At 36.1% G+C, this 14,154-nt stretch overlaps 1 protein-coding gene across 5 annotated transcripts; it reads right to left on the minus strand.

The window, feature by feature from the left end:
- Positions 1-250: 250 nt before the first annotated feature.
- LOC149034112 (uncharacterized) lies at positions 251-13,725 on the minus strand. 5 transcript variants are annotated; one of them, XM_089193995.1, is made up of 7 exons: positions 13,132-13,725; positions 11,000-11,374; positions 9,604-9,921; positions 8,247-8,459; positions 7,861-8,091; positions 6,706-7,208; positions 251-1,301 (listed from the first exon to the last, which is right to left on the minus strand). In XM_089193995.1, exons 1-6 carry the CDS (start codon positions 13,364-13,366, stop codon positions 6,739-6,741), a joined length of 1,842 nt encoding a protein of 613 aa, XP_089050121.1. In that variant the 5' UTR covers positions 13,367-13,725; the 3' UTR covers positions 251-1,301; positions 6,706-6,738. The 5 variants fall into 5 exon arrangements, with proteins under 5 accessions (XP_089050121.1, XP_089050122.1, XP_089050123.1 ...); XM_089193996.1 differs by having other exon boundaries at positions 6,726-7,208; positions 13,132-13,690; XM_089193997.1 differs by having other exon boundaries at positions 6,720-7,208; positions 13,132-13,679.
- Between the last annotated feature and the right edge of the window lie 429 nt (positions 13,726-14,154).

Here is a 14,154-nt window from a genome sequence, read left to right on the forward strand (position 1 = left end):
GGGAGTTAAAGGGTTAAGAAAGTGAAGGAGGAGAGGGGGGACTCATGTGAGAGGTCTGCTTGTTTGATGTAAGGGCCCAGGAGTTGGGTGCTCATTTGTGGGAGGGTGTTTAATCATGTAGATTGAGGGCACTTATTGGAGGAAATACTCAATTCAAAATGGGAGTGCCTGCTCAACTTCTCCCTGTCCCCCTCCCTGCCCATCCCAGATGGGTGCAAATGAACCTCACTGAGATTTACAACAAAGAAAGTGGTTTTACATTAACTTTAATGTTTAATTTGTTAAATACACAAAAGATTACTGTAACTTTACAAGCTCAGTAAATTCAACTTTCTTCTTATAATATCTAATTTTTTTAATTTAACATTTGCTATATAAGTTTTACAAATTCTAGAAAAGTTAATTTTAAAAGTACTGTTAAACAATTTGATTATCACCTGATTTCCATTGTTTGACAATTGATGAGGGTAAAGTGAAAACTGGCTTAATAAAAATTAAGAATTTAATGAATAATGTACAACAACTACAATGTAGTCAAATTTCATTTTTCTTGTCAGGTTGAAAGGACATCTGTTAAGTTTTTGCTTTTTAATATTGTCAACAAAAAAATGAGAACTGTTTGGAATACTGTAGAATTTGTTTTGGCCTTCAGAAACAAGCATGATAAACTAAACTTTCTCCTTGAAATCTATTTATAAAAGCTATCTATAAAAATTTTATTAACTCTAAATGTGAACTTTTTCTGTGAAAAATGTAGATTGTTGGCTAGTGATTTATATTGCTTGATGGTTGATGAGGACAAACTTAAATAAACTATCATGCATAGAAATTGAAAATAAATAATCTAATTCAGCCCACATCCAATTGGTCTTGAGATACAATTCATTTTACTGTTTTATGTGACCACTGTAATGGGAGCTGTTGATCGAAAGCCAAGACTTAGGTCACAGTTGTCAAGTAGGGGGACTGATGTGAACAGCCAGCCTAGATTAAAGATAAAAACAATACTACTGTGCATTTGGAGTTCCATCACAAAATAAATAAACAAATGAACTATGATCTGTTAGTTCCAATGCAATGGAATAATGTTTTCATTACTGGGCATGTCCAAGTCCAAAACTAAGAAACCTACAGTATCTCGTCAATTACCACCCAACTGTAACTTGAATGAAAAGTGAGCATCAAAAAAACCAAATAAATTTATCTCCTCTGTTAAAAAATGTGTATCCCTTTCTGTGATTCCAAACAATGACTTGACCATGGTGTTAAACATCTTTTAGAGAAAAATTAGTCACCTGGTCCTGAAAAAAAAACAAAAAACATGCAGTTGAGTCTTGAGCGCTTCTTGAATGTGTAGCTGCTAAATGTTTTAAAAGATTACCAAGAGTAGCCAGAAAGAAAAAGACCTTGTCACACAACAAAAATGCCAGAATTAAGAAGATTTGGTTATTCTTTGAAATCTAGATACCCCTTACTTAAATTCACTTTTTATAAACCATGGTTCCCTTGTGCTAATCACACTTGTGATTGGCTGATTTGTAATCACATGATCCCAAGAAGGTTACAGTTACTCAGTGCCATCAATGTCCAGCTTTTGTTCATGATCAGAACATGGCTAAAGCCTGTGGTCTGATTGAGGCCACAGGCTCCTTCCATAAAATTTGCTGTTAGCCCTCTGCTAGTTACTGAGAACTCAATGGATTTTGTCCTCTGGGTGTATAACAAAGCATGTAATGTCTGATCTCTGGGAAACAGCTCCCTTTTGTTTAATCTCGAGTCTTCATGTTTCTCTCACCTTCAACTTAGGAAACATTGAGACTGAAGGAGAAAACAGAGGTGTTTCCCAAGGGACCAGACTTAAAGTGTGTATCATATAAATGTTCTTTTCATTGACAGCCCTGATTAAAAAGCACAAGATTATTTCTGGAGCGTATTTCTGGTTTCACTGACCCTTTCACTCCCACATTAAAACAGAATAAAATTCTTACAATTAAACAAACTGTCAAGCAAAGATATGCATCACTTCAAGGATCAATCTGATAGACATTTTCCAGACAACATACATAGGATTATGATTTGACACCACTGTACAGTAGAACCCTGCTAACTTAAGGGCTCCAAAGGGAAACAAAGAATGGTTGGAATTAAGGGAGGTTTGAGTGAGCTGATAGTAAATGACCCAAAAATGGGGTGAAGGGAAAGGGCATCTTGAGTTATTGGGGGGTTTAAGTAAACTTAGTTTGAGTTGATGGGGTTCAACTGTAGTTCTTATTACAGAGTGTCTTTTTAGTTCTTGGGAGTGAAAGGATAAAAATTGATCAAAATGAAACCTTACATCTCGTTAGATCCCCTAGATCAAAAATTCGAGCCAATAAGTTAAATCAATATCAGTAATAAATAGAGAATAGTACCTGGCTTTGCATAGATGTTAAATTTGTCTTCAATATTTTAATTGAAAAAAACCATGGTTTATTTTGTTTATCATTTTAAACAACAAATGCCTTTGCCGACAAAGAAGGTTGACAAACAACCTTGGATCAAGATTAGTGAACACTTTGCCGCTCATTCGTCAACCTGGCAGCATGGCACTAATTGGTGCTGATTGGTGATATCATGCAAACACACATAAGAATGATTTTGTGAAGTTACAGCTTTTCTCAGTGATGGAAATCCTTGTAAAACATTGCAATCTATATTATAAACATAGTATTTGGTATTTAATATTTAACTTGTGGCATTAATAATAATATTAATAGTTATTATCTTTCTTTATTGATGGTCACACTGGCAAATCAAAGCTTCAAAAACCTGCACCTCCTCCTCCCCCCAAACCCAGGCAAAGCCTCCTCACCCCAGGCAAAAATTGCCTTCAAATGCCCCACCCAGGCACATGATGAATGATTCTTTGTGTGATCAAGGAAAGTCGTAGAATTAAAAAAAATTTAGGGGGTTGTCCTTTGGTTTTCTGCTTGAAGCATCATTATGCTAAGTGAAAATTCTCTCATGTTAGCCATTGGCTCACAAAAGCAAACTCATGCAGCAAAAAGTTAATGAGAATACCCAAACTTATAAGGTTGAAGTTTTCATGTTGATCTAACACCAAATCCTCGTAACTAATTTACAAGGAAATGTTTAGCAGCTAGAGAGGAGAATTAACATTCAGATCTTGGGAGTTAAAGGGTTAAGCACAACAGTCTGTAACTTTCGAACTTTTGTCGGCCACATCATTCGGTCAATTTGACTGAAATTTGGTATGAAGTCTTAGTTCATGGCCTAATCACGAAATGGATACTAAAAAGTTCTAGTTACTTTTGCTTGCCAAAAAAACGGGAAAGTGCATTTGGTCTGTCCGTACTTGCCCGCTAACATGGCGGATCGAAGATGATCTTTTGAATTCAACTCGAGTCCTATCGTATAGATTTCTCAAAATCTCGTGATATCCGTGAAACGATACTCCCTTTCCCTTAACATTTAGTTAAAAAAAAACCATGGCAAATGTTTGGTTTTAACAATGTATGATCCCAACATTCTAAGGTCGCTTTAGGCCGCATTGAGCAGTGAAAAATTTATCCCAACTTAGACACCGAATATCTCCAGTGTTACCTCGGTTGAGCAGTGAAAAATTTACCCCAACTTAGAAACCGAATATCTCCAGTATTACCTCGATCCAGGAGTTACCATTTACTGTGAGCAACGCTTATTCACAGATGAACAGATTTCATAAACAAAAAAATGGGGGAAATGAAATGGTCAAGGAAAAAAAATTATCAACCCGTATTGACCTGGCTAAGTTCGGGACCTGGTCCTATAAAGCTCTTAAATCAATTTACGATCAGAAGAAAACGGTTAAAGTACATTTATCGCCCGGAAAGTGTCCTAATAGTATGGAAATATCTTTTGATTTAGCATAAATGCGATGATATTCAAGCAAAATTGTTGCAATGGTTTGATTTTAGGTAACTAATTGAATTTAAACAAGCCACGCGCAATTACGCTCAGTGTTTAATTCGCTTACCGTTTTGAGAACAAAGGATTTTATGAAAGGAATATTCTTATCAATTCTTATATACTATTGGTGATAGCAGTTGGTCATTTTTTAAATTAAATCGCTGCAAACTCAAGATTAATGATACAGTACTTACAGGTCACGCAACCGGTTTAGTGGATAATACGCAAATTCAACATGTTTTCCAACAGGAGTCAGTTTACCATTTCCTCAAGTTTGCAGTACAAGAAAAACCCAACCTTTGGCAAGTCCGTTAGAGTAATTTTCATTTATATCAAAAGTAAGCCTTAAATACCAACGTAATACACTCTAGCAGTAACCACGCACGCGAAACGGAATGTGGCTTGAGATAGACAATCAACTTGGACTCGTGAAAATGCAAAAGCAATCAAGTTTATTCTTGAGTCTAATAAAAGTGGAAATTTATTACTTTATTTGAGGATCCTGTTTAGATAAGGTTAGTAGTTTTTTTTATCATTTTACTCTCCTTCATATTTCTTTGATAATTTTGCCCACAACAAGTACAAAAGTTGAAATTTGTTTTGATTTTGTAGAGAACACTTAGATGTTGGTTTCGTCGAGGTAAAATATTGGAAAAGTTCTCGTTTTTAACAGAAAGCCAAATTTATTATGTCAGTGATTAACTTCCCTATTACCTCAGTTTATTTTCTAGTTCTTTGCATAAAGAGAATGCTTTAAAATGATGTTGGTCAAGTGCGGTTTGTACTCGAGACATAAAGCCTCATTTATGGGGCTTAGACGTCGTTGATGCGTCTTTGAGAAGCGAAATTCAGTCACTGTGGGCTAGAGTAGGGACTGAGACAAATTTCATGCTTATGCATCGATTAATTCGAAACTTCAACTTCCCTCCCGTGGAAATTGAACTCTTAAAAATTAGTTCTTCAAATTCCAACCCACGGAGCCAAAATTATGTTCAAATGCCCTACCCAAGTTCATTTTTTTCTTTGAAAAGGGAAAACTCGGGCGACTCACGGATATTTTACTGTCGTCCGTGACTGGGGAATGGGAAATTTGAACCTTACGTGGCTGGGGTGGGGAATTTGAACCGGAAATGTAAGTCTTTCTAGAGGGCTAAAGAAGTAAAGGTCTGCAAGGTCTAGAGTTTTAAAGCTCGGCAAATGAGTGGAAAGTCACGGATTGGAATTTGTTTTGTCGATTTGACAAACTTTTTAAAAGCGATTTTTTTAAATGATATCGATTCTGAATATTTTTTTGGATTTACAAAATATTTTTGGATTGTCCCTTTTCGGCTTCTGTACCTGTCTTATTGCCATCAAAAGATACGTGAAATATGGTTTCTTCCGTTTTCGCTACAACCGACAGTTCAGTGATGAACAAGGATTCAATTCGAATTCATAGTTTCGTTTTTCACATGGATTAGGTGTACAGCTTGTCTAAGGCCATAGAAAGAAGTTTTAAAAAAATATCCTTCACGAACAGCCTCTCAAAGCAAAATAGAGTTTAGAGCAAACTCAATTAGCGATTGCCCGCGCATTCCAACGAGGTGACGTTTATTTCAAACAAAACTCAATTCATGTCTGTGCCTTTAATGAGGGCGCTTCATGTGTACATTTTGCGCTCACCGCTGGTGAAAAAAAGGAAGGAAAGGAAGTATCCCGAAAGGTTGAGTTTCCTTTATACTGATAAGAACACTGAAACATACGAAAATTAAATTAAGACCCACTCAAAAGCATGATATAATTTACGTAATATCTAACGAAGAATAGCTAGACCGTTGGCGTGACAAGGAGGATCAACTGCAAATGTTGCTTACAGGCTCAGATTTTGAGCAAGTCACCAATCACCACCAAACAAACCAGGTTGGAATTCGCAAGAATCTTTTCTTTTCCGAAATTTTCGTTCTCAAAACGGTATGCGAAATCAACCCTTCCGAGCGTTAATACCGGATCTATTGTTTACATTCATTAGGTAACCAAATATTTATCCCCTTGCAACAATGTCGCCCAGACATATTTGCTTTTGCCCAAAATCAACAGTTACCTCCGTAATATTAGGAAAACCTCTGGAATTTGCTTTCACTCTGGACGAAATGAGTACTTGGACTTTATTTCTGATCGGTTAGCTGCTTTAGGAGCTGGTCCCAAATAAAGCTAATTCATCATAGATTAACAACTTTTCTCCTTTGACCTTGACATTTCCCCAATTTTTTTATTAATGGAATCAATTCGTCCATAAACAAAGATTGTTCCATATAAATGGCAACTTCTGGATCGAGGTAACATTGGAGATATCAGGCTAACAAGTTGGGGTGAATCTTTTACTGTTCAAGGCGGCGCAAAACGACCTTCGAACATTGAGATAACCTGTGATCAAAATCTGTTATCTCCCACATTTTTTCCAGTAAATGTTAAGAAAAAGGATAGATCTTTTCATATATTTCAAGAGATTTTAGGAAATCGTTACGACAGTACTGAAGTCGAAGTCATAAGAACACCTTCGATAGGCCATATTGGCAGGCAAGTATGGGCGGACTTGGTCGGCTTTATCGATTTTTTGCCAAGCAAAAACAACTGGAACTTTTTAATACCCAATTCGTGGTTATGACTCTAAAATTAGCCATCATACCAAATTTCAGCCAAATCGGTAATGTTAAGTGGCCGCGATTTTTTTAAAAAGTTCGAAAGTTGAAGGCTACTGCTCTTAAGTATGTTACGTACCAAAAGATACCTACTGGTACCTGACTCTGCCATTTAGAGACTGTCAGAGACCATGGAGCTTTGACTTCCATTTTGGAGCTGTCTCCTGTTGTAAGCCTCGCCATTTGGTTTCCTTAAAGCTTTTTCAAGCTGTTCCCAGAAGTAAGGTTTCACATTGCAGTTTTCCCAATCCAGGTAGGTTGTGTCTTGAAGCGCAAATGGCATTTCACAGTTCTTGTACATAACTGGTACAACCTGATGATATTGCACCCTGGCAAGCGCCTTGTGTAGCTCATGTGTACACCAATCACTCTTGATGAAATCTGGGGAAAGTACTGCAATTGTTTTTTTACTGTAGCAAATTGCTTCAGTGATATTTTCCATTATTGGTACTCCAATAGCAAAATTCTTAAAATCAATACAGCACTTGAAACCTCGGTTTTCAAGCTCAGCATGAAGTTCTTTCACCCAGTCAACATCTTTGTAACAGTAGCATATAAACACGTCATGCCTTGGTTCATAATCTGAAACAAAATCAAACCAGTTGTCATGTTCCAAACAGGCTTTTGATAAATGCACAACTCATGCTAAACAACAGCATTTTTATTTTGAAGTCTTATGTTCTGCTCACAAAGGAAGAAGGGAATATGCAAAGTAAAAACAAAGAATGAAAAAACATGTAAAAATTGAAAACAAACCTTAACAATGCAACAACACAGGTATAATGATGCAACATTAATCCTTTAACTCCCATGAGTGACCAACACAGAATTTCTCCTTACAATATCAATACAATATCAAACAGGTAAGTGATGAGAATAGAGAAAAATATCAACTTGGGGATAATTAGTTGATCCAATACTAAATTCTCTGAACTAACATTATATGAATTGCCTGGTTGACAGTAAGGAGAATTTGAAATTGGATCTGGGAGTTAAAAGGGTTAATGTAGTGAAATAAAATGAATATGATTCAATTAAACATCTTAAACTTAAACAAGACAAACTTGCACATGGTTGGACTGACATATGGCAAAGAATACAGTAGCTGTTTTAGTATATTGAATGAAAATTCCTGAAAGGGGGCTTTCATTTAAGTATTATTTCTGCTAAGTCATCGGCTGGGTATAGATTAGATTGTTGTAATAAACATTGCAAAATAAAAGTTATTGAATACCTATTTCTGGCAACTGTCTCAAAACTTCAGCACACTCAGCATTCTCTACATCTCCATTCTCACCTAACATTGGCTGGCACCCTGAATTACAGCTTTGTCTTGCAGAAGAGAACCACAGCCAACGTTTCTTCTTTGCGATAAATGATAGAAATGCTGCAGCCATGATAAAAACCACACCACAAACCACGCCTATGGCAATCTTGGTGACATCTTGTGATGTTGAAGTCAACACTGGTTAAAAGTAAAATAAGTTATTTGAACTACACAGGTCAAAAAAACAGATACATATATGAAATTCAGATCTCAAGATACCATTCAAAGGCAAAACAAAAAGACCCAAGCACAAGCAGACCTCTCTAACTTTGATTTAGGGATCCATGCAGTACCTTTTCTTGTACTACTTGGATCTTCTCCTGGACACTCAGTTTCATTTACATTTGGTCGTATACCACTTGGATTCTTTGATGAATTAGTAAAGAAAGGACATGGTTTACAGGCTTGTTCAGATGTTTTGCCAATGTTTGGCTGGTATGTTCCTTGAGGACATGGAATGCGACCATGTCTTCCTGGAGGGCAATAAAAACCTGCTGAACATGGTCCTGCAATATAATTCAAAACAACAGTTGCCTATAGCTTGTATGTTCTGTTTTCCCAATGTACACAATTTACAAAAGATAAAGGAGGGAATTTCCTTGAGCTCCATTGGGGAAAATAAAACACAAGCTGAAAAGATATATCTGCATGGCTCTGAGCTAAACCTTATATAACCACACAATTTGATGGCCAGAAAAAAACAGTTGATTAGTCCCTAGAAATAAAATATTAATTCACAGAAAGAAAAGTGTACCTGAGAATTCAAGGAGAAGGAAATAAATTCATTTAAGACAACAATGAGAATGTTTTTCTCATTTGACCCCGGAGCATTAACTTGAAGTAAACAAAACATCCCAACCTCCTTCATATCATTCAAACACAGGTTCCCAAATTGGCACCTGACTCACTACAAACTTGGAAACCACAACTTTTTTCTCTACCCACCATGCATGGTGACCAAAATAACTGCTACAATAGAAATCTTGAGCTTGCATATTTGTTTAACAATTTCAAGCCTCAGGAGAATTTCCCACAGCTTTATCATTTCTAAATTATGCATACAGTACATACATTCATGTAAATATGCACGTAAATAAGAGGAAAGTTGAAAGAAACATCAGTTCTCCAGGAAAATAATATTATCACACAACCTGAAATGAGGAAACAAAACATAAAAGCTACAAAGGTCTCCTGGGGTGCTGATTTGCGGAACCAAAAGTGTGAACTTCAAACGAAAGAAGAAAATTTGATCCTATGTCCATGCATGAATCATAAATATCATAACATTTTGTAATGCAGCTGGAAGACACAGATAATAAATCAACTCACAAGATTTACAAATTTAAATCGGTTCTCCACATAGTCATCACAAGTATGAATGAGTCAATCTTATCTTATAAGACCATTAACTTCAAGCATGACAAATATGAATACCAACACACTCACGAAAACAGCTGATGAGAAGATATAATTAATATTAATAGCAAAACATTAAGTAGAGAGTACTATTTTGCAATTATGTATTTCTGGAGGGAAGCAGAATAAGATTGGGGGTTCATAAAAACTAGCAGGTGATACATCACCACACAGAGTAGATGGTACAGTACAAAAAAATACTAAATGAATGCAAGAAAGAGTAATTTACCATACCAACTTCAAGAAGAAATGTTTCCCTTGATTCCTGTTCAGATTTGAAAGCAAGACAAGTGTAGTTTCCTGCATCTTCCATGGTGACATTCTTAATTTCCAGATAAAAAACAAAGTTGTTAGGTGTATCTTTTTTTCCTAAATAGAAATATTCATACTTCGGTGGTTCACCATCCTCAGATACCCTTTCATTGTTCTTCAAAAATATACCACTCATATCATCAAAGCCTTGTATGCTGCAAGTTATGTTGACTGTGGTTCCAATGTAGGCTGTGTCCCCATGCTCAAGTTTTGCATACTCTATAACTGGGGGACCTTTAACTAAAAATTAAAATAGACAACTTTGTAAGAATAAATTGTTACTGCAACCTTTTCCTTGTACTCGAAGCCAAGTCAGTGTATTCAATTATAATAGATTTCATTGTATTTAATCCTGCAGTTCCAGTCTATCTGCACCAACAAGAGGTTTTGTAATCAAATTTAAAGATGTTTTACAAGCTATTTTAATTTGTTCACTCTTCTACATTCATGGTTCTAAAAGATTGCACTAAAAACCTATAGCCTGTACAGCAAGGTCAATGCAGAAGGTTGGTACAAAAATTCCATTCTCAACTCAACCCTATGGCTTTCAATGTTTCAACCAACAATTAAATGTAATTTACCAAAATGTGGCTCTCTCACAAAATTTTACCCAGCAAAATAAAAAGGAATAGTCTATACCCCAGTACTAAATTATACAGTGGTAAAAAAAATCAAAAGAAAAATATATCAAATCTGCATCAATTTATTTTAAAAATTTTTTCTTAATGTCTGTACCTTTTTTCAGGTCCTTAGAATAACTTTCCTTATTTCTCTACTTTTTCACAAATTCCATCATCCAGCTGAATGCACAGAAGACATCGTAACTTATTTAATGTCTTAGGAGATACAATATGTGGCCAATTACCCCTGCCACAATAATTGCCCTATTTGCTGAAAGGTCTGCCAAAATTTCTTGCTGTTTTTCACCCAAAATCTACTGTCATCCATCTCCAACTATTCTTTGCTTTCTCAGGCAAAGAAGACATCAAATCTTGTGTTTGGTCAAATTCTATGTTGAAGTGTGGCAATGAAGTGCATCAATTTAAAATTTACTAGTTTTCTTTTAAATGTCTTATGACATGATTTCATATGATTGAAGACAACAGTTTCCTAAACCAGTCAAACACAATAGAGAGATAACTCTAAATATAACACTTGACCCTGTTCAGTCTGCACCATAATTTAAGGATAATAGTTTTTCCTTTCAATTTAGGGCAAGCTGGCAGCTACAGGCATGTGTTATACTTGGGTCTTAGTGGTGAGGGGGGAAAACCTTGCTCTAAAGATTATACTACAGACCTCAGGCATGGTTACCTACCTCTCACAAGCAACTTAACGGTATATGAATAATTTTTCCCCTTCTCGTTTGTCACAACACATGTGTAGTTTCCTTCATCTTTTTTTGAAATGTCGTTGACCTCTAAATTTCGATTGCAGGAAGTAAGTTTGTATTTCCAATTTTTTCCATCCAGAGAAATAAGTTTGCCATTAATCAGCCATGTTACATTTGCCGAAAAATTTGAATAGACCTTGCATTCAAATGTGTAGCTGTCATCCAAACCTCTTGTTATGGAAGATCTAGGGCTCATTTTTATATAGGGGTCTGCATCATCTGAGGGGTGAGGGGATCCTGGAATGATTCCATTATTACAATTTCCTGTGTCACGTCTGTGCCTCTTTGATAAAAAGTACACTAAATTAAAAGACAATCAATCAATTAATCATTAATAAGTTTGTGAACTGGATATTTTACAAATAACTGAATGATTTAATATTATTTCAAACTAAAAAAGAGTTGGTTCTGATAATGTATGAAGTTAATAACCACAGGTTACCCTAACTTTGCATCAATATCCACAATTAATGACACAATTCAAAAGCCTAGGCTGCTCAATAAACCCATCTTTGTAGTACTGAATATAACTGTTGCAATTACTCTTTACATACAACATACCCTATCAGAAATAATATATTTCAACAATACCCTTTAAAAGATTTGTTGAATCACTTTTTGCTGATTGAACATGCACATGACCAAGATTGTTACAAAATACACACGGCAGCAGTTTGATATTCACACTTGTCATTTCGGTGGAGCTAGTGTTTCATGGCCAGTTATCATATTTGCCATGGCAAAAAAATTAACATGTTATTTGATACATACTATGATTAAGACAGAAAAGGAATAAGTTCTGCTGTAAGAAACCAAAGATTTGGGGGCAAACTGGTGAAGGTGAGAGCAAACTCACTTTCCTTCAAGGGTGAACTCTTAAAGGTGGTAGGGGGAAACTTGCAATAGGTAAAACCTCCAGATACCTCTAAGATTGACAAGCTTCTAAACTGCTTGATCAGAGACAAAGAGACTGAGGTCATGAGAGTAAAGGAAACAACTGCCAACTTCATAATGATCTTGAATGTTAAGCAAATTCTCCTTATACAGAGGATGTGCACATTTTTACAATAAATAGATTGAGTCACTCAACAGACCTAATTCTGGCATTTGCATTGTACATGAGGTAAATAAGAATAATGAATGCCTCTCCATTTTCATTTCTGATATTGAAATTTTTAATATTTCACTATGTGAAGACCTGGTTATAGTCTTGAATCACAATAACAATCCAAAGAGGGTGTGACAAGCAGCCATACTGTAAGTCAGATATCTTATTTGCAAATTGTGCCAGCAAATTCACCACAGCAATAAATTTGGGAATAAAAGTTTTGCATGTATGTAAATGAAACTGCTATACAAAGAACTCTTTAACCCTTTAACTCTTAAGATCTAACTAAAGATTCTCCCCTTAGTAACAGGAATTTAATGTTAGATCAGGATTAAAAAGACCCTGAATTATCTGTAAACTTTTAAAGCTGATTGTGCTGAGTGTAAGCTTCACATAAAATAAAGTATTGTATGGTATCTCATAACCTGTTTGCTGGGTAATGTATGAATATTGTGGGGAGAAGTTACATGTTGAACACTTCTGGGAGTTACAGGGTTAAAAAAGGCCTTAAATCTGATAGGAATGAGGCGATTTACCTTATCTCCATTATCATCATTCATCTTTTTTTTACTGCAATTCCTTAAGCACTACTTTCTTGCGAAGGCTTTGAAGTGACATCAAATCAATTATAAATCTCGGAACTATAATTTGAAAGCGGAAGTTTCGAGGTGAAATCAAATTTACTGTAACTTCTCGATAGGACTAAAGGAAGGCGTAAAATGAGTCCTTGGAATCTATGCCTCACTACTGCAGTGAAATGGTAATCCTCCTTCTCCATCACTAACTTTTCCAATTTCACAACTAACTGGGCAATAGAGTCCACTCTGACAGAGGTTAAACAAATTTATCACAATAGATCTCCACAAAGCTAAGCTTAACAAATAACATTAGAGTAGCTCCGTAATTTTAACATAAAACTTAAATTGCACCGAAATTGCAACAAGCTCACCTTTTCCACACTCCTCTAGGTAAAAAGCTTTCCCTGGGCAAACAGAAAGTTTTGGATCGTTTTGATCACTACACGTTACCACAAGCACATGGCCACTCACTCCTCGCCTGTCCGTGCAAGGACAAAATACCGTTTGGTTACGGCATTGCGATCTCTGTTCCCGTTGTTCCGATAAAGCAGAGGTAAATTCCACTCCGCAAAATACAAAAAGTAATAGAAGTTCCTTCGCAAGCATAGATCGGTTCACGTGTCTAGATCTTAGCAAAACTTCTCGGAATTACCGTTAAGACTGGGCCTGCTAGAATTTCGAAATAGTTTTTATATGAAAACTTGCGTCTTCGTAGAGGAATCCTGTTAACAATTCCAAAATACAGTTTCCTTTTTGGGATCTGAAGAAAAAAATGCTTACAACGGTGATGGCGGAAGAAAACCAAGCGAAAGTAGCAAAGCGTAGGTTTCTGAGCACGTTATATGTACACTCTTCTAGAAGGGCCTGGTACCAAGGTACGTACTAGGACGATGAACAACAAACTTTCACTAGCTTGTCATTATTTATTGTAAGACAATAAATAGCAAGCTAGCAAGTAAGACAATAAATAAATGTCTTAGGCGGGACCGGAAATCTGTCTACTTTTCTAAGGATGGGCCAGAGGGTGTGTATGTGTTGCAAAACCAGCAAAGTAGCTGAAAATAACGGATGCGATGCTGCCTTTTTTACCATTCGAAAACAAAACTATTCCTCAATTTTTTTATATGTCTCCTGTTTTATACGCATTTAATTTTCTTCATAAGCAGAATCGAAAATGGTCGAAAACATATGACATGGAAACATCTGTGTTTGTTTTTTTAGATCAGTCTCTCTTGTTTTCGACCGCCGATTATTAGGCTGATTTTAGCAAGAAAACGGAACCTCACTTGACGACGGCACGCGCAGTGCAAATACCCAAATATGGTCAAATTAGAACAGAATCCAGACTATTCCGCTCGCTCTCTCGTCGTCATCTGACGTTCCCGTCCTGTTGC

The sequence above is a fragment of the Pocillopora damicornis genome, chromosome 14 (assembly GCF_964200805.1).
Source record: "Pocillopora damicornis chromosome 14, jaPocDami1.2, whole genome shotgun sequence".
In the NCBI taxonomy this organism is placed as follows: Eukaryota; Metazoa; Cnidaria; class Anthozoa; order Scleractinia; family Pocilloporidae; genus Pocillopora; species Pocillopora damicornis.